This window comes from Nipponia nippon, unplaced genomic scaffold, assembly GCF_047370975.1.
Source record: "Nipponia nippon isolate SJK-2023a ecotype South Korea unplaced genomic scaffold, ASM4737097v1 scaffold_1, whole genome shotgun sequence".
Lineage (NCBI taxonomy): Eukaryota > Metazoa > Chordata > Aves > Pelecaniformes > Threskiornithidae > Nipponia > Nipponia nippon.
Genome location: NW_028262290.1, coordinates 167,664,099 through 167,689,829, shown reverse-complemented (window position 1 = coordinate 167,689,829; position 25,731 = coordinate 167,664,099). Strand labels below are relative to the sequence as shown.

General features: G+C 53.3%; 1 protein-coding gene and 1 long non-coding RNA gene across 4 annotated transcripts in view; one reads left to right on the top strand and one right to left on the bottom strand.

Annotated features, from left to right (window-relative positions):
- AGAP3 (ArfGAP with GTPase domain, ankyrin repeat and PH domain 3) overlaps positions 1-25,731 on the bottom strand; it is a 152,552-nt gene that overhangs the window by 14,729 nt on the left and 112,092 nt on the right. For both annotated transcript variants that reach the window (XM_087732846.1, XM_087732836.1), the window contains exons 12-13: positions 7,477-7,650; positions 2,641-2,802 (exon numbers count right to left, since the gene is read on the bottom strand). In XM_087732846.1, the coding sequence (XP_087588972.1) occupies positions 2,641-2,802; positions 7,477-7,650 (336 nt within the window). The remainder of the gene's footprint in view (positions 1-2,640; positions 2,803-7,476; positions 7,651-25,731) is intronic.
- Positions 18,728-25,009, top strand: LOC148057734 (uncharacterized). Of its 2 annotated transcripts, none has more exons than XR_015699035.1 (3): positions 18,728-19,025; positions 19,252-19,389; positions 24,911-25,009. It is a non-coding gene; the product is annotated as an uncharacterized LOC148057734 (long non-coding RNA). The 2 variants fall into 2 exon arrangements; XR_015699033.1 differs by lacking the exon at positions 24,911-25,009 and adding an exon at positions 23,747-24,377.

Below are 25,731 nucleotides of genomic sequence, written 5' to 3'. Positions count from 1 at the left end.
GAGGAAGGACACAGGGACTTGGAAAGACTGGATTCAATCTGGAGACACAGAGGTCGGATTGCTCGTGTGACTGCAGATCACCGATGCCCCCTCCGCTCTGCCGTGCCCCTCCTGCCTCTGCCAGGCCCTCCTAACTCCTCACGGTGGTCTCCTCACTGCTCCCTTCCCGCTGCCGCACTGGAGCAGCTAAGCAGCCCGCTGCCACGTGTCCCAGCAGCGGCAGTACTGCGGATCACTGGGGAGGTATTTTTCCTGCTCCCGGTTCTGGTGCCAGAGGCTTCTGGCAGCGGGAGGAGCAACTGCGTGCAAGGTCTGTGCAGTGACAAATGAAGTTTGGTAACTGACACTTCACTGGCAAATGGAGTTCCATGTTGATAAATGCGAAGTAATGCACATTGTAGGAAAAAATCACATTACTCCAACACCTGACAGGGCTCTAAATTAACTGTATCAACCCAAGACAGGGCCTGGATATCACTGCAGATAGCACAAGACCTCTGCCCAGCACACCGCCATGGCCAAGGACCAGGGCAGGGAATATCAGAAAATATTCTGATGCTGTCATACACATCACAGGGCACCACATCATCACTATGTGCAGCCTCGGTCACTCCGCCTTCCAAGGATACTGCCGAACAGGGAAAGACAGCAAGAGTGAGCATGTGTCTGAAAAAACCTCCCTAAGAAACGACAGAAAAAACTGGGATGGCTCAGAGTCATGGACTGGGCATCCAAGGAGGAGGATGACAATCATCCGGTCTGCCCACCTGGATGCAGAGGGCAGGGAATTCTGCCAGGGGCCGGATCACACACATCTTGTGGAAAAGTAACTTATTTCATTTTAAGACTTGGAGCAGTGGTTACTCCACATCATTACTGCTTCATAGAAGTGTTCCCACATTTAATTACCTTTTCCAGTAAGAAACTGTATTTAGTTTTGTGTAACTTGAGATCCCAGCCTCTGCACCTTCTCGTGCCCCCGTCAGCTATGTTGAACAGTCTTGCAGGACCAGACGTCTTTCTCTGTAAGTACTGAAAACATCAGTCCTTTGCTTCTCAGTCTCCATTCTAGTAAGCTGAACACCTTAATGGCCACATCGTAAATACGTTCATCAGACCCAAGTCAGTTTTGGGACTTTCTTTACAACTCTCTCCAGTATTTCCACACTCTCTTGGCGTGTTATTTACAGGATGGGACACAGGACTTTAGCACGCGCTTTCTTAGTCTCACATCTAGGTGCAAAGTCGTTCTACTCTTTGGTATCCCCCTTTTCAGACATATGAAGAATACGTCTCTCTTTTTGCCAAAGCACTGGACTGAGAACTGCAAACCAAGAGCTGATGCGGGGAAGGGCAGTAACATGTCTGAAGAGTCAACATATACCCGTAGCTAGAAACCCATCAGTTGTTTAACAAAATGTAAATACAGATAATACTTTTTGCTTTCCATGAGACACCCAGTTTACATTATAGACTCAAATGATGCTCAAGATGCCTGAGTCAGCCACCGCAAAGCGGAAGTCTTCCCTAAACTCAGTGGTTTTCAGATGAAGATAACACTACAACAGAAAAGGGTGAACAACAGAACCACCAACCTCCTGTGCAGATCATCACCACAGTGTTCCTAAGAGAGAGAACCTAAGAAGGGTCGTTCTGCCATGAAAAACCTGGGCTGCTGGTCTCCAGGCTGACCTGTGATTTGGAGCAAGATGCCAGGACAGCCGCAGCACGCTTTGTGAGGTACAGGCTAACAAATGTACAGGCTAACATCTTCTGGTTTGTTTTACAGGAGCCATTAGTTTCAAACTTGTACTAAACTCCTCTCCCCCTGCCTTTAGACACCTGAATCAAATCTTTATTTTGGTTTACTATCTATAATCTATATTTGGTTTACTACAAAAGCTTATTGAGTGCTGTGGGACAGGATAACCTAGGATAAAGACAAAGCTCAAAGACTGAGGATCATTTTTCCCGCAGATGCTAACCACAGATGCAGGCTGTGGAGAACATGGTTGCCAAGCTAATCTCTACCTGGACAAATCTGGACGGCATTTCACAGCAAAATGCACCTCCCTATGCCTTGCAGGCTCCCTGCCAAGCTTTGGGTCCCTCTTCAGAAACCACAGAGACACCAAAGCTTCTCAACAGAAAAACCATCAGTACTTTTAGCACAGGCAAAGTAATGTATACATCTTCAGCTGGTTTCCTGAAGTAGGCAAACTTTTCCAAAAGTCTGAGGTGGATGGCTAGCATAGGTCTTTTAAATGATGAAAGTCTGGCAAATTTACAAGCCAACAGAAATAGGTTCTTTCTTGTGGCAGAAAGTGTCTGCACACCTTAAGCATAGTTAAGCATGCCTTAAGTATGTGGTGTGCTCTCAGCGCTGCTAATACAGTTAGTAATTATTATTACCACTAATAGTATGTGCAGTCACGGGCATGATGGCAGTCCTGCTTCCACTGCAGGTGAGAAATCAAGAGCAGAGCAAGAGGGGTGGGTTGCTCCTTTCTGCCTAAGCACAAGCCGGCTGGAACGAGGAGCACTCCAAGCCCCCGGTCCCCGGCGAGCCCTGGCAGGACTCCTGGGTGCCTGGTGCTCTCAGCCGGCGGAGCTGCCCCCCAGGCAGCAGACCTTTCCTACCTTCTGCTGCCGTGCTGGGGCCGTCAGGGCGAGTCGTCCCTGTGCTCTTTTTCCTGCGATGCTTCTTCCTGTTTGCATGTGGTGATGGAGGCGGCTCCAGCTTCGGGCTGGCAGCACTGGAAATGTTCGGGCTGGAGCTGAGAGAATCGGCAGTACCGTTAGCTGGGAACAAAGATAAAGAAAGTAATGTACAGCAAGACTGTGACAGCCTGCTCTTTGTAGAGACAACCAAGCATCCTGGAGACAGCCCTGGGGTGCTCTGCCTGGCTCAAAACGCACAGCCCCACGAGACAGGACAGTACCCGCCCTCAGCCCCATTGCGCGGGGCAGCTCTGACACCCGCTCCAGCTCAGGCTCCTTAGGCAGGGTCAGGCTGGACGTGCTCTGCACTGGGATTCATCTGGGATGATCACACAGAGACAGGGCTGGCATCTACGTGGCCGGGACAAGCACAGTGGCATCACTGGGGGCAGCCCGACACGCCAACCCCTCAGCGCATGTCCCTGTGTGTACTGCTTAGCGGCAGCATCCTCACAGGGCGATGTGTGCGTTTTGGGAAGGGCCAGTCCCAGGAGGTGCTCTCAGGTCCCCCAGGTGCAGATCCAGGTCCCAGGATCTGCACTGCCGCTGCAGAAGCATTGATCCCCCGCGGCACCGCTCTGCCAGACGAGGTGACTGGGGTTGCCACACTTAGGAACCTAGGCATGATGGTCTCAATAGGCTTCCGATACGGAGCTGAAGAAGCTGCATCCCCAGCAGCAACGCACCAAATTTATCCTCAATCATACTGTTCCTTACAATTAATAGCAGAATTAGAAACAATCAGGGAGCTGCCTAATTACTGTCAATTAGAGCGCGCTAATCAAGCTCCGATCACACACACACACGCTGCCGCTGCACTCACCATTAAATGTCAAATTTCATTAGAGACCAGCAACAAAATCAAAAGCCTGACATTCAATTTCAGCAGCACACACAGCGCAGGCTTCCAATCAGCATAAAAATGCAGACTCCGGGGAAGGCAACGAGGCGCAGGAGCCCTCGCTGCACTGTTAACCCTCTCCGAAATGCACTCCTGCCTCTCCAGTGTCCACCCACCCACCGGGCACGTATGGCAGCTCTGCTCCCAGCCCGCTTCTGTCCTGGGCAGCTCGCCGTCCGCTTTGCAACAACCCAATGTCTCCCATCAAGTCCCAAACTCCAATTTCCATGTTTCATGGCACCTGAAATTAAGAAAGCAATCACAGCGTCTAACAAGGGCAGCACCCTCCAGCAGTGGGGACCGCCTGTGACTTGGCAAGCCCTTCTCCTGCTCCAGCCTAGCCTCTACTCTCCCTTTTCAGCCCGCTTCAGTCAGACTGGCTCTCTGGGGCAAGGCAAACACCCAGCAGTGGGACGGAGAGGGCTACAGGCAGCGGCCAGGAGCTGCCCCATGCAGAGGTCCAGCGTGTAGCCTGTCCCCCTATCACAAGGCTGGGAGAAGATGCGGCATCAGAGCAATTCCGTCTCTGGTTTCTGCAACATTTGACACGCACTAATAGGGTGTTTCTACTGCTATTTATCCACAGGGAAATAGTTCACCCTTGACAATTAAGAGAGATAAATCTAATAAATTCAGATTCCATTTTTATAAATATAAATTACTGATACCGTTCAACAGGACTATGTTTAGAACAGGTGTGAGGCACCTTCATCTCCCAGCCTGGCTGTCGCAGGGGACCTGAACTTTCTCATCTGAGGCTGCACGTGGCGCATCCAGCCTACCCCTGCTGCCCACCTGCTCACCAGGACATCCCCCCGGGCCGAACCACGCACCGCCGGCATCGCATCCTGCCCCCCTCCAGGTTCAGCATGAGGGTTCGTGCCCTTCTGCAGCTCCCACCAACGTGCCCGCAGGCTGCAGTGAGCCTGACACCTCCTGCTCTGCGGAGCAGAGACCGTCCAGGGCCCTGCTCTTCTTACTGCCCAGCAGCTAAAGCCACAGAGCTGGGGGCTTCCAGGGCCCCCAGTGGGATGGGGATGGGACTGCAATGGGGCGGGGGCAGAAAGTGAAACACGCTCCCTCTACAAGATCAGGTATTGCTTGCTCTCCCTCTCTTCCCCCAGCAGGGCAGAAGTGAGCTCCTCTGACCCACCCAAGGACTTTCAGGTCCCCATCTCACCATGGGAACCCTTCTGCAGGCACACGTGGGACCTCCCGGTTCCTCCTTCCAAACCAGCTGGCCTTATGGGCAGCCCCTGAGTCCCCTCGGGTCGGCCGCAGAGGTCCTCCCATAAAGGACAAACACAAAATGTGCTGGAGCACGTTTACACGACCTGTACAGCCTGTCCCACCCCTCTTCCATGTGCTCTCCAGGGCACAGCTGGAGGAGGCAGCCTGTCCCTAGGAGCTGTGAAGGCAGCCTGCACCCTCTGCACGTGTCTGCAAGTCTGCTCTGAGCAGGGAAATATTGCCCACCCTGCCCCGCTGTGTAGAGCTGGAAACACAGTGAAGAACTCAGACCTGGGCTGCACAGACACAGTGGCACAGCCGCGGTGGAGGCGCGGGTGAGAGGCATTCCTGCTTCGGCTTAGCTCAGCCCTGCAGCGGAGGGGCAGACGTGCTGCTCAGCTTGGCACGCCATGCCACAGGGGAAGCACTGCCTGCCTCCCCAAAAGCCCTCTCCCTCCTGACACTGAGAACCCACTGTACACCGTGCAAGTACACAGCCCGGAGAGCCGCCAGCCTGGCGTGTGCACAGCCCGGGGCTGCTCCAGCCAACAGGGACAGGAGCCCAGGGCGCTGCTCGCCACCCGCCTAGGGCCAGGGGTTTGCTCCAGGGGCTCCGCCTGCCCCAGCCCTTTCTCGACAGCCCCGAGTGGTTCTGCGATGGGAGACAGATGCTGGGAGGTAAGAAATCACAGCTTTCCCTGCCAGTGCAGCGGTGACGGCGCCACGAGCTGTGAGCTGGGCGACGGACTGTGAGGTTGCTCCAGGAGGGCCCCAGGACAGCCAGGCTGGTTGCCCCTCATACGCCGCGGACCCTTCAGCCCAGCTGGCCCAGTGACATGTCTCTGGACCACTAGCACAGGGCAGGGCAGGGCAGAGCAAGGCAGGACTGACCCACAGGGCTTGGGGTCCAGCACAGTGCAGTGGGACCCGGGCAGAGCAGAGGAGCAGCCATCAGCCCTCGAGACACACAATTAGCACTGAGTCGACATCTCACCCCTCCATGTCACGGGGAGAAGCAGCAGCATCTCAGCTCCTGTTTGTGTCAGTCTCCAGGTTACTTTGCATGAAAGAGGTAGGTTGCTTCGGGTGGCCGCAAGTGCAGCAGGCTCCTCCCGTGGACAGGGAGCAGAGGCCAGCTTGCTGTCCCGTGACACTCAGGCCAGAGCCAGGGCAGGCCAGATGCACAGCGCAGCCACGCCAGGCGCCTCGCCTCCGTAGCGGGGCTGCTGGGAGGAGGACGAGACCTGCCACGATGGTCCCTGGGGCAGGAGGCCATCCAGGCAGACAGCTGCTGTCCAGAAGGGCTGCGACACAAAATTCACCCGTGCAAAGGCAACGTGTGTGCCGACCACAGTGCTGCCTGCCTGCCTGCCTGCACGAGCGTGCGCAGACCTCACTGCTGCGCGCACAAGGGCACGCTCGGCAGTCAGCACGGGAGGCTCCTGCTGCCTGCGTGCATGGCTCCCTTGGGCTGGGCAAGGTGCTGCCTGTGGTGGGGGCACCCCTCTCCCGGTGCAGGGCACCGGCCCTGCAGCATCCCAGCAGATGTGCCCGTGTCCAAAGCGGTGTGCGGAGCGGCGGCCCCCCCTTGCACCCTGTTTCCTCCGGCACTGGAGGAGCGGAGGCTGCCCTGCTGCACCCCATGTCCGAGGCGAGGGGCGGGGGGGCTGCCGGCACATTAATGCTCAGAGCTGCGCCCTTCCGCTCCCATCGCCTGCGCTGCCCCATCAGCAGTAACAGTCTGATTAATTCGCTTCCAGCAGGGAGCTGATGGGGCCAATGATGGAGCCGCTGCATCAGGCGCGCTGAAATTGATAGTTTTTCACAGTTACAAATGAGGAGCCTCCTCAGCTGCAAATGGCGCCCGCACAGTCGGACTCCGGTAATGATCATAAAGAGGCTCTCTTTAAACTGCAAAAGCCCCTGGGACCGAGCGGGGGGGCGGCTGCTGCGCTAATGAGAACTACAAGGGGCGAGCAGGCATGGAAATGGCTCCTCCACTCTTGATGTGCATTTAACTGCTTTTTTAGTGCGGCGGCAGAGCCAGGAACGAAGGAGTGATGAATGCAGCACAAAAGCATTTATTTTCCAATTCGGCAAAGTGGCTACGTTGGGAAATGTATGAATTATTTTAATTCACTCAACTGTCCTGAAACATCACAGAGAGCGAGTGAGCGTGGGGGGAGGGGGCGGGCTGCGCTCAGTGTGTGCTCCAGAGACAGGAATTACTCCTATTCGTTCAACTGCCCCAAAATCTGGGAGCTGGGGGTGCCGACGAGGAGCAGAGATGGGGGAAAGCAATGGTTCCTCCTTGCACGGTGAGCCAAGAGTGGGGCAGGCGGAGGAGCGAGGTCAGAACAGTCCTGCTGTGGAGCGGGATCCCTTGGCTGGAGGGAGACTGCTTTACCGTGCCTGGCAGGAGAGCTTCTCCCCCCGGTTTGGACACTGCCAGTCCACCCTCACGAAGGTGGACAGTCCCAACAAGGCCCCAAAGGCTGTGTCTGACACCTATGACCAAACTCTGGGCTCGCAGCCACAGGACAGCGCTCAGGGCTGCTCCATCACCAAAATAAACCTCCCCACCTGCTGCAGCTGAGGGGAGCGGGGTCGGAAGTGCTACTTACAGGGGTTAGGGCAGCTGCCAGGGATAGCCACAGCCTCGTTCCACTGGTCCGCGCTGGAGACGGAGTAGGAGCGCTGGTGCATGCCGTCTGGCTTTGAGCTGAAGCCCACCAGGTTGATGCCGCTGATGGAGCGCTCTGAGTGCAGGGAGGTACTGCTGGTTGAGTGGGGAGCACCTGCAAGAGAGACACGAATTTAGCACAGACCAACTGCTGCTCTGAAGCACGGTGAAAGAAGGAAAAGCCGTCCTGTACCTGATGCGACATGCCCCCAGGTGGTCCTGCGTGAGGATAGGCAGTGCCAGTGCATCACCCCCAAAGGTGCTGAGAAAAGAGCACTGCCCAGCACACACCGCTTCTCAGAGGGACACCCAGCTTGACGCGTTTCAACGCAGCACCCCAGGATGTATAGCTAGGCATCCTGGCACACGGCTTCCCCCTCCAGCCAGATTTTGCAGCTGGAGTTCACGGTCTGCTCACAGTCTTCACTATAGCCTCAGGCACCTGGGCAAACACGAACCCGCCCCACAGCCAGTGGGCCCATCCTCACTCCCTCACTTCACTCCTTGTGTGTCCCTAGCAGGAAACACAGCCATGCTGGAGGCACGAGGAGTGAATGGAAAATCACATGGAGGATGTCAAAGGGACGACTGGAGGAACAGATGTCTGTAAGGTGGGGATCGTGCGTGGAAAAGCCTCTTCCCACTAGCTGGCAACCCCCTGAGCTGAGCCCAGACCTTGAACCCCCCCAGGAAAGGAGTGGTTTTGGGACTAGAGGCCGTCATAGAAGATAAGATCAGTCAGAGATTCAAAATGGGTCAAGTGTTTCTGGATTACAAGAATATCCAAAATTTCCAGAATAGTAAACAGAGGAGCTCTGACAGGGAGCAAAAATCTTGCTGTTCAAGGCTGCAGGCAATCTGTTAAGGAGGATGATGCTGCCCTAGAGGGATTACCCTACACCTGCCCACTACAAGCACTTTCCTATGCCTTCCCTTAGGGCATTCAGCTCCAGCCACCGTAGAGCAAGTGCTCTGGGAGCTTGAGGGCGAGCAAAGGGTCCCTTTCCCTACTCTGAAGCCACCTTTCCTCCTTCCACACCCGGAGGCACAGATGCTGAGCTGGGACTCCCACACCAGCCCTTCTGGCCATGGATGAGGGCAGGGCCCATTGAATGCCTCCGGCCGCAGTGCGCCCAGCCGAGGAGATGTGCATCCACAGCCTGACCCATCTGCTTGCCCCAGCCCCACCAGAGCCGACCACCCTGCGGGCACGCAAGGAGCTGGGCTAAGAGAAACCGAGCAAGTTGTTTCACAGGACTGGTATGTAAGTGGGATCCTTTCACAGAAGCAGGCTGGAGAGCAGATGGACACTTGCAGGAGCAGGTCCCCAGCTGGATCTGCTACAGCCAGGACAGCTCACCTGACTGTGTCTTTGCTGTGTGAAACCAGCCTCATTTTGCTCTCGCAGAATCCCAGCATGGCTGAGGCTGGAAGGGACCTCTGGAGGTCGTCCTGTCCAACCCCCGCTCAAGCAGGGCCACCCAGAGGCAGCTGCCCCAGAATGTGTCTGGATGGTTTTTGAGTATCTCTACGGAGGGAGACTGCACAGCCTTGCTGGGCAACCTATTCCAGTGCTCAGCCACCCTCCACAAAGAGCAGAGCCCTGTAAAATCCCATGGGGAGCCCCAGATTTTGTGCATAAAGTTACATTTCTGTCCCTGCTGTTTCCACGAAAGCCTAAGAAATGTGATTTGAATGTCACCGGTGCCTGAGCACTGCCTGAGGCTGCAGAGTGTCTGAAACGACAGCTCAAGAAGCCCAAATCCTCGCCCTACAAAAGGTGGATCCAAGGCGTGCGCACCAGGTATGCCTGCCATCCACGAGCACCTTTCATTCACTGCCAGCATGGCAGGTGCCTCCCACCCTCCTCTTCTGTGTACCCACTCTGCAGCAAAAATCCCCTTTCTCTGCTGCACTGCACAGGGACTATCCGTAAGCCTTGCCTGCAGATCCTGCCTGCCCCGGCAGCGCCCACGCAGAGCTCACAGGGCCGCGGTGCCCTGTAACCCCGAGCCGCCAGGGCCCCTGCCCGCGGGGCAGGAGTGGCAGAGATGCCGGCTCGTCTGCCTCCAGCCCGGCTGCCGCACGCTCCCCCTCCCTCCCCTTGTTCAGCGCCACAGAAACACGTGTAAAACCATGACACTGACTTTGCCTCTAATTAGCCCTTAATTTACAAGACACACTCGGAAGGGTAATTAGCTGGCGCTCCGCTCCTGACTGCCGCATCCATCTCCTCTCGCCTCCTCGTGGGAGGGAGCCTGCTGCCACTGGAGCAGGGACAACGCTGCTCTCCCAGGACCGGGAAGAGCTTGGTCCTGGGAACCGCGCTGCCGGGCTGGGACAGGACAGGACGGGAGGGGACGGGATGGGACAGGACAGGACAGAACGGGATGGGATGGGACAGGACGGGCTGCCCCCGGAGCTCAGGCAGTGCCTGCTGGCCCCATGCCAGGCTGCGCACACAGCACGTGTCTATCACCACCGCCATGGAGGAGAGGGAGGCGAACAGCAGGAGTGCAGCATGCCTGGGAGAAGCTCCTCCAGCAGAGGGGAAAGTCCTGCAGAGCCGCAGGGTGCCCAGACTTGCCCCTTGCACCTCCACCCCAGCCACACTGGGAGCCCCAGCCTGCAGGCACATGCCCCTTGCATGGGCTGCCACAAACGCCCAAGTGCCCCAGCCCTGACCAGAGCCAGGGACATGCCGCTCTGCCGTGGCCAAGGCACCCTCCAAACCCGCCCCCAGTGATGGACCTCCTCGGTTTTGTGGCACCGTGTGGTGAGTGAGGCTGAGCAGCTGCAATGAGCGCTGGCAGCAGGAAAGGGGGGCTGCTGCGGTCAGACTCGCAGAGCAGCAACCCCAGGTGTCTTGAGAGCCTGCCCCACAGCCCTGCTTGGCTTGCCGGCGGCCACCCTGGGAGCACGCCACACTGCCAGGGCAGGTGGCCACAGCCGTGGTGTGACCTGCACCGGGCCTGCAGGACGTCAAGCACGTGCAGAAGGAGACACGCTTGGGAAAGCCGCCGACGCGCTCAGAGCCTACACGGCACACCCACGGCGACCATCCGACCCCGCACAGGCGCCCGGCACAAGCCTCGTGAATCCGGCACCTGCCTTGCCAGCAGCGCGTGCCATGAAGAAGCGGTACTAATTCGACAATTTAATTTTGAAATGAAACAGTGCTGCTATGACTTCCAGGAACAGCTTCTATCAGCCTCCGCAGTCTCTCTGCACTTTACACCAGCTGCCTGGAGTCACCCAGCCGCAGAGAAATGTCTTCACAGCCCAGCCGCGCGCTTGGCTCACGGACCTCTCCGCTACACAACTCCAGCTTGTCCCAGGGATCTGCAGGGTGGTCCCAACAAGGCTAGAGCCCTTTGGAAGTGACACCACTGCCAGCTGCTGGATATGTTCCCTTTAAATTAGGCAAGCAAAGTGAAAGGTGAATAAAAGGCTACACGTAAAATGCTAACTGCCTCTCTGAGCCAAAGCCTCCAGGAACTGAACTCTCCCTGACCCTGCCTACACTCCCTCAAGCAAAGCTCTCCCAATCACTATTTCCTCAAGACCCAAAAAAAAGAGATTCATGTAGACATGTTAGTGTGATCTCACCAGCAGGCAAGGGTTTGTGATGCCTTTTTAAGTAAAGCCTAAACGGTGACATGGCAGTAAATGGAAAATGACCTAAAAACAGAACATCATTTTTCTAGGCGTGGAGTGTGGCAGCCTGGCCACTGCAGTAAAACACTTGAATCAAAGCAAACTGGAAATTCTTCCTTATGGTGCGGATGCACAGAGAACTGGATGAAGGTGAGTTAGCAAAACCAGGTACCACCAGTTGGGAAGGAGATCATTTGTGGAGTCACTCAAAGATCTTTGGATGAATCTTTGGACAAATTTAATATTTTCAACAGCGATTTGGCAAAATAATACATGGGTTCTGGTGAAATTTCCTGGTGATATTAAGTTCGAAGCACTGCCAGTATTTTGGCGATGAAGATGCCATGCAGGACTAGATGGTTCTGAGAAGTGAGCTAACAAAACCACAACACAATTTATTTAGCACAAAATGCAAAGACATGTACTATGGAATTAATGAGCCTGATTCAGAAAATCCTGGGAAAGTACCTACTGTTTTCCATGGGATTTGGATCTCACCCCAATGACAAGAATGTCTGCACTAGGCTGGGGCTCCTAACTGGGAACACCAGAGGAGGCAGAATTCTGCCAAGTATTGCCTCGTCACAGCATCGCCAAACCACACCGCCAGTAAGGCCGGAAAGTCGATGCGATCCCATGTGTGCACGATGAGGTTAAGTCAAATGTGATCCCACGTGTGCAAGATGAGGTATGTCTTGCATTACTGGGAAGCATGCACACTTTCTGCACAAAGCTGGTATGAAACCTCACCTAGATCCTCATGCACAACCTACCTTGCAAAAAACTAATTCAAGGTGGAACGGGTACAGAAAACAAAGGTGACTTTCCACTCCTACTAATCCTATTAGCCTACCTGCCCACATCCTACAGCCTGCCACCTGAGCTACTGCAGACTGCCAGTAATAGCAACACAAAGTGTATGGACATGCGAAGTCACATGCTTTTTTAATGGGAGTACAGTAGAAATACCGACATCCTTGACAACTTCATTCAGGAAAGGACTACCTCCTTCTCTTGTCTGAACATCCAATAACCTGACCAGCAGTGAAGAAACCAAGCTGTGACACATCAGCTCTACCTCCTACCACCAGCATCCGACACCCACTTCTGAGCAAGCTCCCGGTGAAGCCAGATGTCTCCTTGATGCACGTCCTGGGTGCTGAGTGTCTGCAGTCTGGCCAGGGCATGGCAGAGACGGCTTCAGCGGAATGGATGGACACGCTCTGTGCACCAGCAGACAAAGGACAGATACCAGTGATTATGGTCCTGGGCTAATCCCTCTGCTGCGTTTGATGCCGTCAGCCCAGGAATACTGCCGTTTCAACCCGAGAAAGGGGACAGGGTCCTGAAGGCTCATCCTCCTTTGGCCAATGCACACAACAGACTGCAACACAAAAATGTCTTCACAGCCTCAGACCCCTGCCTGGTGATAACTCAAAGGAAGAGCTGTCTCTTGCTGTATTTATTCAACATTAAAACGTGGCCAACAGGAGAATGGTCAGATGGCAGCTAAATTCTGCTCTGCCTGTGCTTCTGCACACCAACTACACTACTGCAGTCAGGATGGCTTGGTTGGACGTGATGATCAGAAGCTGTGCACAGCAAAGGGAGCTGGTAGCAGAGGAAACACTTTGAGAAGTTTGCAGCTCCCATGAAAACTGAAGACGCAGACTTCTGAACCAGTCGCTGCTGTCTGGAGTGAGCTTCACTCTCGGTTCCTTCGTTGGAGCTATGTTCTGGCACAGCCTAATTACTCATGGATGGGGTCATCATTTTTGCCTGAGCAGGAGACTGGGCCTCATCCTGTGGATACAGCTTGGCCTCACTTCTTCAGGCTCCCATCGTTTCTCAGCTGGACTATCCCAACACGCTCTTTATCCGTGTATGAAGCCACCACTAGCACAGGCTGAGGCAGTGGTGGCAAGTGTTTTTAGAGAAGACAGGACACTGGCTGGATACCTCATCTCAGCTAAGACTGCTTGTATGTTCTCCTGCCCCCGAGAAACGTGAAGGGACAGATCCCCGACCATCTGTACCCCGTGACTTCCTCGAGGCCGTGCAGAGCTAAGGGAAGGGACAGACGATTGCCTGCAGTCACGTTTTTGCGAGGAGTCACTGACTGTCCGTCCCTACCTCGGCACTGCTCTCCTGGGGCAGATGGGTGGCTGCTACCAGGCCCTTGCAACGTGGAAGAAACAGGGTTTGTTTGGGGGAACAGGGGTATGCCGAGTTTTAAAGAGGCACAAGCTGGACAGCAGTTTGGGAATTCCCCCTTGTTTTATGGCCAAGGACAGCACAGGTCTTTTCTCTGAAGTGCCAGGCCCTGCTCCAGCAGAGGAAGAGGGACGCTGCCTCCACACTACGTTGCAGCAGAGACTGCCGGCCATATGGCATGAGATGGTGATGGGGGTCAGCCCAGGATCCCCAGTGAGGACACCCTGGCATGAAGGAAACCCTATTTTCTCTCGTACTGCAGTGGGCCAGTAGCACACTGCAGATTAATGCTATTCACTATCTGCCAAACCGTGTCCCAGAGAGTCGTCAGTTACCACTATCCATGAACCAAAACTTTAAGGTATTTGCTGTCAACTGATCATCATTTATTCCAAATAAAAATTCGAATTACTGCAAGTCACCTTAGCGTACTGAGTCTCAAGTACTCTGTTGGTGTATGCAGCCAGAGCACGTCTCAAAGCCTCCCCAAAAGCCGTGCGTGGGGGGCAGCCGCGGCTGCTCTGGACCCCAAGACGCTGCTCCTGTGTTGCGTGGAGCGGGCTGGACGGGTACCCACCTCCAGCTGGTGGGAAACTCCTCAGTTCTGAGAAACCAACTGGTTCTTGAGGGGAGGTGAGAGCCAATGAGCCCGGTTAAGCTGACTGCCTGTGAAATCCTTGCTGGTAAAGACGTAATTCACCACTCTCCATCAATGGGCGGTCAGCTGCCGTGTACGCAGGAATGCAGCCGTCCTGGGAGCACCCTGCGGCTGCCTTTCCCAGAGCTGCCCCTACCCCCGGCGCAGGTCCAGGGCCAGAAGACTCTCTGTCAGGTTGGGTTTCTGAACCAAGCACTCCATGCCGTTTTGCTGGACACACTCAGTTCCTTCCTCTTGAACAATCCCTACCAGTAACGAGGCCAAAAAACACAGGCTAGCTCTTATCAACCAGAAGCACCAGGATGGAGACGTGTCATTTGAAAGACATCAACTCCCAAATTCTCCTTGGGAGATGGCAACAACGCCGAGCACCAATACAGCCCCACAAGCATGGCGGGCCATGTTCTGGGACAACAGATGTCCTTCCTAGCTCTGCCAACAGCGAATGTCTGTGTGAAATCACTGATCCAAACCACAGGCGACTGAGGTTTCCCAGCCCTGCTTCTTAGCAAGGCCGTCAGGATCTGCCAGCTTGCACACAGTGGGAACCATTGCCTTTCACTGGGCCTCACAGATGCTCTGACACAGGGAATTCTCCCTACTTTCTTAGCACTGCATTTGGAGAGCACATTTTTGGACATATGCACGTGGTGAGTGACTATGTAACACCCTAGCTCCTACCAACGCTAATCTGCGGTGGGTACGAACCGCCAGGAGAAACAGCTCTGCGTAGTCCAGACATCTCTGGGAGGACCAACAACACAAGCTGCCTGCAGCAGGACGGGAAGAGCTGACCATGACACGGTTACCATTTTATACTCCCATCTCCCAACCAAAACTCAGGGGCACAGGAGATAAACCAAGGAAAGTCAAGCTGACACACCACACCAGACTCATCTCTGGTTCAGGTGGTGGCTGCCTACATACAGTTAGCAGGCTCCCAGCAAAGCGGAGGAGCCTGCGAACAGGTACTGCAGCGACGTCTGCCCCACAAAACCCTCGGGCACCAAGAGCACGCCAACAGCCTGGGAGCCGCAGGCAGCCGCAGCTCCTCAGTGCTTCTCCAGCCTGAGCTCTGCCCGAACCAAGCACCCACGCAGAGCTCGTGGAGCCTGCTGGAGCACGCCTTGTCTGCTCACCATCCAGCTTCACCGCCGCGGAAGGGTGGCCAGAGCTGCGTGGGGAAGAGGCAAATCTGCCAGGAGAGCAAGTGACGGCACACCTGGACAGGGGGTCAGAAGCAGCCAGAAGGAGCCCTCTGATTGTCTGATCTTTTCTGCATAGTATAAAATTACACCATAGGTCTTCCACTAATTTACTCCTGTCTGAACTACAACGTATCTTTTAGAAAATCTTCTAATCTTGATTAGAATATTGTCAGTGACAGAGAAATCACAGCAACTCTTGATAAGTAGTTCCAGCGGTTAATTACCCTCACTGTTGAAATCTGCACCTTATTTCTAGTCTGAATTGTCTTGCTTCAGCTACCAGTCATTGAATCTTGGTATATTTTTATCTGATAAAGAGCTCTCTATTACCAAATTTTTGCTCCTATATAGGTATTTACAGATGGTGTTGAAATAATCTCTTAACCCCTTCGCCGATAAACTAAACAAATAGAGCTCCTTGACTCTTTCACTACGAGGTGCATTTTGCAAGCATTTCATTGTTTTTACAACTACTCTCTGAGCCCTTCCCATTCCATTGGCTTCATTCTCGTGCTGTGGACACATGAAATCCATGACCTTCAGCCCTCTCCATCCCAAAACTGACAGTCACCATCAACACTTCACAAAGACCTTGACCACATCTTCTAGAATTCCTGAATTAAATAATTCAGACTTGCTGATTCAAACATGTCTCAGTCTCCTACCTGCTGTTTAATATGCTTCCTAATTACAGCTGGAATATGAAGAATTCATCATTCTATGATAAGACACATCATCTTACCTCTTCCCAGACACCAAACAGAAGTGTTCACGGAACACTTCTTTTTTTTTTCTTTATTAACCATTCTACTATTTCCTTACAGTAATGAATGAACGCTGGGTTTAGGATTCATTAGTACCTAATAAACTTGAAAAAAACCTTTTCACTGTCTCTACCTCTGCTGGTTACTTTTTCTGTATCCCCTTGAACACCCATGGTAATGTAGGCTGCTGAAACGAGCCAAGAGGGGGGAAGGTGAGCTGGGAAACGAGCTTCAGATACGAAATCCATCACTTTTATTTGTATGTTATGTAGACTCTGCATGGAACATGTAAAAGTTGAAGATTAGGAACTTGGCAAGATGTCTGAACAGTGACTATTCTCATGATTCACAGGCTAAAAATACTGTGTTACAGGGATCAAGATGCTGTGGACAAGGCAGCCACTTCAGCAGAAGCTCACCAAGTACGAGGCACAAGAGGAGTGTAAAGTCAAGACACATCGAGCGGCGGTAAAGGAGACCCTGCTGCATTTCCACACTGCACCACTGAGACCAGAACAGAAAAAAGCACCGGGGACGACACAGGAGCTGCTTCGAGCTCAACATCTGGATCTGTGTTGGAGGAGGAACCGAGATGAAAGATTTGTCTTTTTTTTGCAAGTAAAGCAGCTATGAAAGAGGAGGAAAGAGAGGTTTCCCTCTAGCAGAAGGGCAGCAGAGATGACAGACTTGGGCAGAAGTCCGCAAACTAGGAAGCTCTCAGATGTGGCAGGCAGTGTCGGTCGTCCCATCAGCCGAGGCACCGATGTCCCTATGGAGAAAGGCGGCGCACTCAGCAGCTGCGGTGTGCTCGTTTTCTTATCTCATTGGCGACTTTGTTTCTAAGTTCTTAATCAACAGCATAATTTGCTAAACGTAGTTATCTTCTTCCCTAAATTTGACTGGTGCTAAGCATGGTCTGGGGAAGCTGGGCAGGCACAAGGTGCACGACTTCTCCGCGAGCAATGAACCCAGATAAAACAGCGGAACAAACCCTTTGTGCAGCTGTAACTAGAGCAAGTCTGGGAACGTCAGGAGCTGGAATGCTGCCCACAAAGCCAAAAGGGTCACTTTGAGGGCTGCTCATAATTAATCACTCACGGCGGATGTTAGTCTGCAGAGCTCTGGCAAAGGGCTAAATAGCAGAGAGAGCCTCTACCCATGGCTCCAGCTGGCTGTGCAGGACCACTATCTACCTACTGGAGCTTTCAACTTCTGCGCAATACTTACTGATTATTTTATTATGTGGCCGCTATTTTTACTGCTTTTTATATACATACAGATACAGATACACAGATGTACAAAATACGTTAGCACAATACAGCTTGCTCCCCTCCACTTTCTTTTGTTCCTGTGCATTCTTTGCTATCTGGATTGGGAGAGAATGAACAGTTTACATCTCCTCTTAACCCAGATTAATACATTTTTAAGCAGTGCAATCTTCCTTTTCATTTTAACTTTTTGGTATCCAGTAAAATGTTCTTTAAAAACTCCTAATTATGCTTCACTTTTTTTTTCCTGTTTAAGTTCTTTCTCCCAAATGATCTGGCTCATAATTGCTTTCAGCTTTGTGAAATTGGCTTGGATATAGATATTTTTGTGTGCGTGTGTCTGTGCGTGTGTGTGTTTAATACTCTCTATTTCTGACTTGAATTTTACTCCGCCTGAACACCAGCACAATGAAGTCAAGGTTACTTTTGCCTAAGCCACTACTAAATTTTACTTCTGTGATTCGTTCTCCCCATCTGCTTAGATGAGGGTAACTATGGCATTCTCCATGGGGGCTGCATTGCTTCTTTGACCCAGTAGGATTCAGAAAGTGTAAGGAAGCTTTGTTGTCACTTGGCTAAGTCCTCCAGTGAGTATCACCATGATAAAGTAATTTACTCTCCAACATGTTATCGTGAAATACTTCAGAAACTGTTTCCGAGACACACCGACCGAAGTGCTGGGAATGAGCGGTGGGGAGTGGATGAAGGAAAAATGGTCCTTGTTTCAGATCTCTCTCCTGGTCTGTTAACGCGACCAGAGGTGTCACTTACAGTCGCTGTAAAAACTGAAATCGTAAGCTGCAGAAAATGTACATGTAATACTGTTTAAAATACAAACCAGAAAAGAAACTGTGCAGCTGAAAAGTCCGAAAGAGATCACCAAGACGGTGGTGGGAGACAGACGCTCACGACGGGTTGCAACGATAGGAATCGCCATTTGCACTTACAGTCAGAAGGAGGAAGCCGAGTGTATATATATAATACAAAATTGCAGGAAGGAAGGAAGCAGACCCAGGACTTTCTGGGTGTTGTGGTTTAACCCTCTTAATTAACTCTACCCCAGCTGAAACCAGGACACTGGGTTTGCTGCAGAAGTACGGACCTGGACAAGTATTGCAGCGAATGATGAAAACCCAGCATTTGCACACAGCTCACGAACGCTAGCAACTGAAAAGGCCATTCAGCTTACGCTAGAATTGTATTATATTTTCTTACATAACTTCCGTTTCTAAAGCTAATCACTCCCAACATGTTTTATCCACCCCTGCTCGCTTTGTCTACAGAGGCCGCCTGGCACACAGCAACACAGCCACCCAGCGCGCACAATACCAGGCGAGACCGCGGGTCGGCTTGAAGTTCTGCAGAGGTCCCCTAGGAGGGGACAGAGCAAGCACTGCTCCTGCCAGGAACAAACAGCCAAAATACTCCCCGTGGCTCTGGGCAGGTCCTGAACAACAAGAAGATTCAGTCATATGAAAAACTCTATTTGGAGCAAGCCTGTAACAGGGTGACTCTATCCCTCCTCTGCTAGCAATGGGCTTTTGCACCTTCCTCTGGGACACCTCACTGTCCAGCAACAGAATGAAGACCCCAGCCGCCGAACCGCGTGCCCGTAGCGCAGAGCAGCCGCGAGGCCAGGAAGGGGGACTCAGACCAGGAGTGGCAGCCTGCACTCAAGAAGGGGTGCGCCAGCAGGAAGACGGGGTGGCAGCAGAAAGGGCGTGAGTTTGTTGCCTGTAAAAGGTTGCTCCCCTGCCCCTCTCCTTTTGCGGCACAAGCGCGGTCTGTAGGGAAGCGAAAGCATGGTTTTCTGGAAAAGCTCCTCAGTCCGCCCCAGGAGAATACCAGCTACCCTGTCGCCCCAGTCTTCCTTGGCAATGTGGGGCAAGTTATTTATCCTGAGATTTTCACAGGTGGCTACTAATTATACCCTCTTCATTTTTCCAGGTGCCCTGTGCAAGGCACCCAGAGCCAGATGTTCAGAAATGCAGGATGCTTATAACTACAACTGCAGCCGATGGGTCTGGCTTGCTGCCCCTGTGCGACGAAGCTGCGTGCCCATCTGGCTTTCCTCGGCACTTCCCGGTAAGGGCTCCGATCATCACAGCGTTTTGTCTGCCTTGTTCTTCTCTCCTCTCTGTTCCTCTCCTCCTCACTTTCTCTGAGGCCTTTTTCCTTGCTCAGCCCTGCAATGCACAGGTCCTTTAGTGTTCTAGCAAGTAATAAGTGTATCAAGTCCCAGTAATTATCTCTAATTAGGGTTAGTGATTATACTGTTGGGTTGGAGAAAATCAATCTCTGGTTTCCCATCGGGGAGGGCAGAGAGAGTCGGGGTGGGGAGGGGAGCCGGCACTGGCAGCTCCCTCCTGTGCTCCGATTCCTCCTGCGAGCTTCTCCCTGCCCACACGGCTCATGGTGCTGCTCACCCCGAGGACCAGGAGCTCTGTGCGGGGGAGATGGGTTTGAGCGATGGCAGCCAGGGCACATCCTCGCTGGTCTGGACAAGGGGCAGGGCAGCCCACCCCAGGGATGCACAGCAAAGCCAGGGCTGCGACGGCATCGCTGGGCCCAGCGTGGCTGGATGCTCTCACAACGCTAGTGGCCACCTCCACAGACCAGGGCTGCACCTGCAGGTCGCTCTCGTGGGGACACTGGGGCTCGTGCCCTGTGTCTAGATGCAGCGTGGGGTGCCGGAGCCGCAGAGGCTGGGCTCCCCGGAGGGCAGCATGGAGCAGAGACCCGAGAAGGTTCCACACGTCCTCTGGGCACAGGGTTCGTCAGGCGAGGGCAGCCCACCTGAGCGATGCTCTGCAGTCTGAGCGAAGCCCGCGGTCGCAGGTACAGGTTGTACCCCAGCACGCCTATCCTGCATACTCTTGGAGAACGTGACTGCTGAGCACGTGTGAGCCACACCATTGCTGTGGTTGCAAGGGTAAAAAGTAGAAGGGCTGGATATACTGGAAGGCAGCTGTGGATGAGGGTGAAAACTGGAAGAGAAGCTGGTCACACACCAGAGAAGCTGCCTTTTGAGAAAACTCACAATACAGCGTGTCTGTGATGCCCAGCCTATGAGTCTAGCGAGCTGAGTGCTCGCACCTCCCAAGCAGCAAGGCTCTGGGTGCAGACATACAAAGTAGAGAGACGGGTGCGCAGCTCTCTAAAAGATGGGCAAAGACAGAACAAGTTCTGGACAGAAACCTCGGGCAACTGGCAGGTCAAAATGGAGAACAGCAGCCAGATGTCTGGCAAAGGAAGCCCGCAAGAAGAAGATCGGGTCTGAAGCAAGAAGGTGCTGCCTTTCTCCCCATGCTTGTACGGAACCCCGGCCACATGGCAGGAGCCGAAACCTCATTTTCATGGCTGGGCGACAGCTCCTATGGCTCCCAGGAACGGTGGGAGCAGGCAGCGCGGCTCCCAGGCACGACTCCTGGCTCATCGGCTCCAGAGGGGAGTCATGCTCTGACAAGGGGAGCATGAGGCCCTTCTGGAAACGAAGCGGTAGATGAAGCTACTTAATACGCTCAAGGAAGTTGGGTCATCACCTCTGAGAATGGCAGCATCTTTGCAAACATCTGCAGAGTCACCAGTAAAGCTGGAAAATGATACAACAGTAATAGTTTTTCTGTATGACTGAATAGGCCACCAGTATTTTCACATAATAGCTCAAGCGCAGATAAAATGGTCTTCAGATGTAATAAGGACAGGCTCTGGAGGAAGGCAGATGTAGCAAGGAGCTGCTATAGACTGTATACAGACTGTGGGTTTTTGTAAGGGATTTCATCCGAGTTGCTCCTTGCTGCTCTGCCTCACAGATACCCCCACGCCTCTCCTCTCTTGGCCGGTGCAAACACAATCCAATTTGCCCAACTCAGTAACAACTTCGCATATTCACGCAGAGTCCAGGATATCTCAGCGGAGCAGCTCAGTGTGCCTTGCCACTTTACAACCAACGGATCAGCAGTTTCAGCTGATGTGCCACAGCATGCCCCAATTCAGACCTGCAGTGCTGGTATACACCTTTGCCACTCCAGATAAACCCCAAACACCTTAGCGTATCTGATTTCATCCCTGGTAGAAAGCGTTTCCTTCCTCCCACAAGTGCAAACTCATTCTGGAAAAATCATTCCACTGCCTACCTACAGGCTAGAGCGAGTCAGCCGGCCACCTAAAGGGAGACAAAACTGCGATAAAACCTAAGGATGCAATATGTTGCAATACCATAAATACTGCTGCCACTGTGACATGGCACATCCCAATAACACCCTGTGACAGTGGCCTTGCTCTGCAGTTTAGGAAGCGTGACACAGTGCTGTACTTTGTCCCTGGGATCTGTGGGGAGGACACGGAAGCACGTCACAGTGCCAGTGCTGCAACGTCCCTCTGGGAAGCAGGAATGCTCTGCATAGCTATTCCTGTTGTACAGATGGGAAAACTGAGAGACCACGGGCAGCAGTTTGCCAGTCACCCCAGGAGTCCCTGGTAAAAGCAAAGAGACAACCTGAGTCTCCCAACTGCAACGGACCTGCACAACCCTGGAGCCTGACAGCTGGTGAGGTGGCAGTAGGATGGCCAGCCTGCGGAGACATGGCTGGCGAGCACCTCGCTCCTGGGTCTGGTATCTACTCGCACGTCCAGAGAGACCGTGTGGCCTTTATCGAAAGCTGGGGATGGGACAAAGTTCATGGGTTATCTGAAACATACAGAAAATTAACACTTTTATGGAGTATGGAATACTGTAAACCCCCGAAGATGTTGCAGGTAACTGAGTCCCTTGAGCAGGGAGAGGACGCTCATCCCAAAATCGAGTTTCCCACTTCGAGGTTGTGCAGGAACAGCCAACGGTGACTAACCCACAGCCACAGGTAAACTCCTCCAAACCAAGGGGTTAACCCTACATTAGCCAACTGACTACCCTGCCACGGGAGTCACTGGGAGAGGTCCTGCACTCAGAATGGGCGCACGAGTGATTTGGGGGTGCAGAAAGGGCTTGGATCAAGCGGACAGTGCCGTTTGCGCTCTGCCTCGTCACACAGCCCAGGCAGCGATGGCCAGGCAGCGATGGCCAGGCAGCGCAGCCTCCGAGTCCAGTCCGCACCGACGTTTAGCTTAGGCCAGGCCGGCGCCTTTGGTTCATGTGGCTGAGCAGTCCCTGAGCACACAAACTGGATGAAATTAAACAAGAACACCTGCTGCAGCACTGCACCAAATATGCTCCAACCCCTGCAGGATGTCCAGTTCCCTGGACCAGGCTGGAACTGGACTGCAGCACGCTCCCTGCACCCCTGGCAACGGGTACAGTGCAGCTGCACGTCTTCACCCACCGCTGCTCGAAAAATCCCATCCCCTTGGTCTACAGTGGAAACAGCTCAGCACAGTAGGGTGGTGCCACCTCGTCCAGGCACAAAGGCGGTCGCTGCACAGGCCGGTGCTTGCACATCTCCTGCCCACCTGAAGGACAGTGGGCCGGAGATGAACTGGCAGACCTGGGGACAGCACGCACCTGAGGATGATGGGGATGATGATGATGGTGAGGTGGTCTGTTATCTTTGGGACTTCTGAAAGATTTCTCACAGAATCAAGGTGCGCAAAAGAACAACGCAGAAGGCAGCAGGGAAAGCAGGGGCAGCCCAAGGCTAAGGAGCTGAATGTTTCCTTTGAGGCCCTGGGATCTAATCCATACACTGCTGCAACATTCCCAGAACTGCCGTTCAAGTCACTTATACCAACACTTATCAAAACCAGCCACCAATAACATGCTCCTCCTTTTCTGAGTGCCCAGGTGGAGACTCTGAGGACTGATAAACAGGAGCTCACTGCTCACAGCTACACTTTAAAGGGCTAAAAAAAGGCTAACTTCTTGGGAAAGAAAAAGCAATTCTTAGGCTCTAAACTGGGGGCACATAGTTAGTGGATGCTTTTGACGATTTTGGCTTTATCTCCTCTTTGCCTCAGTTTTCCTTCTATAGAAAGAAAGAACAGTAGCTGAGAGAACAGAGTTAGAACGCTTGGAAACATGAAATTCATAGTAACTCTAGCATACGCCTAGCAAATACCACCTCAAGCTGATCCAGCACATCTCGGTCCTTCAGGCTTCTGTCCGCCACAGGAACCGGGCACCAAGGTTTGCTGGAACTGCCCGGCCTCGTGTCATCCCTTCGTGCCCCTGACGCACTCCGCCTCTCCCCAGGAAGTCCCAACAACTTCTCGCTTCTGCTCAAGGCAAAGCATTGAATGCAATGGCTCCAACCTCACATTTGGATTCATCCTCCTACTTCAGGCAGCCAGATAAACATTCGCAAGATGTTACCGTATGAATGTTATAGTGAATTTATAATATTCATAATATACATATGAGTTTGCAGTATTTTATACATGATTCATGATGCAAAGTATTAATTACAGATAGATTTTACTAAATCTCTGATCTCTGCTTCATCTTCAGACTACAAACAACCCTTTAACACATTATTGGGAAGGATAAAGGTCCCACAGCGACAAACACCACAGACAGACTTTCACCCTCTTCCTTTCAGCTTTGGTGTCCCCACGTCCAAGTTCTTGGCCCTTGGCTGAACAACAGTAACTGACGCTGAACTTTTCCAGTGGGACTCAACAGAAAGCAAAGCGAGCTAGCTGAAATCACGTCCAGCCGCGGTTTAACACCAGGCTCGCGGTCAGCAGCACATGGCCCTGCTCAGAGAAGCACACCCCACCTCGCTCCTGCAGGCAGCATCGGCCCGGGCCAGTCTGGCAAGTGTCTGTCCGCGGAGCTGCTCGCTCCGACTGCAGCTGCGGTACCCCGGCAAACGAAGCTGGAAACCTCCACCTAAATCGAACTGTTCTGCTCTGCACTGAAGCAGACTGGGCACAAGCTGGCAGCCAGTTCCAACATCTCAGTCAAGGGTGACAACACAAAACCGAGCATCCCCGGCTATTTAACCGACTCACCACGATGTGCCAGGGAAGGCCTGTCTGCATCCTCAGACTCAGTGAAGTGGCAAGGACCACTGAAATACGAAGCAGAAGCTGCCCGTTTCCATAAGCAAGGAGACCCTGCGGTAGCACGTCTAGAGGGAGGGAAGGAGTGTATCCACATCTGGTACTGAAACAGCTGTGTAGGGCTCTTTCACCAACCCTGGTCCTTGAGACGAGCAGATCCACTGGCTGATGGGGCAGGACTGGGAACACTGCTCTGGCTTGCTTTCTGCTAACTAGTTCACGGGCAGCAAAATAAAGAGAGCAGCGTTACAGGATTCCTGCCTCAGAGCAGGAAATACTGAACGACGAGAGGGAGCCATAGATTTTAAGAGCAGGTCCTATGCACCGTGCAGGTAACACACCAGCCACGGGATTAGGGGCAAATCATGGGGGCAGTAAGCTCATTTTGAAGACACCAGACCTTGACGAGCTGGCTTTCCCTGCGAAGTGTGCGAGCACACGTGTGCACTGGGGATGCTCTTGGTGTCCCCGGAAACCTGCCACGGCTGGGGGAGGTGTGCTGCTCCTGCACCCATGGACTATTTGCAGGGTGGAGAAGGCAACTTTGTTCCAGAAGTGAGAGCTAAAGCTTTTCCTCCTCGGTACCCAAATACCCATTCTTTTGTAGGAGATTAATGACCCTGCTCTGACCTGAAAGAATATATTGTGCAGCCACAACCAGGAGAAAGGCACAAGATGATCCCACCAGCCTCCCGTCTGCCATGACCTGCGCCACCCTGCTCTCTGCTGCCTCTTCTTCCCTCAATGTCATTGTCCCCCATGGCGAGCAGCGGTATGCCAGGGAAACAGGTTTTCCCTTTTCTTTGTTAATTCTTCCCTCATTACATTTGAAATTCCACAATCAGTGTGCACTGTAATTGTCGAATTTGATGCTAATGATTAATGAATTAAACATGGATCCATCAATTAGTCCTCGGAGAATAATTCTGCATAAAGCAGCGGATAATGTAATTACAGTAACAAAGATAATGAGATGTTAACATCGACGGAGCCCGACGTGACATGATCACAGCAGGCTCAGCAACCCCGGCCTGGGGGAGCCAATCCCTCACTCTGCAGAGGCAGAGCATCGGGGGGCAGCGCACACGCACCAGGCCTGGCGGAGGGGGGCACCCGCTGCCGCCACGCTCCCCCAGCACCAGCGGCCAGGCAGGCACCGGCAAGGGCAAGGTGCTCTCCTCCCGCCTGCCTTGTGCAAACATGCTCCCGGGCTATCTGCTCTGGAAGCAACAACGAAGCGGGCTGCTAGGCGTCAGCATGAACCTGGCAAAAATCCTGCGGCTGCTTGGAAACCCAGCACCATCTCCAGCCCAGGCTGGGCTCCCAGGCGCTTCGCTGAGCGGCTGAGACCAGCCCAGGCTCTCCATCACCCCATCTGGCACAACAGCCAAGGGGAGAGGCAAGCTACCCATGTGCAGCGCACCGAGG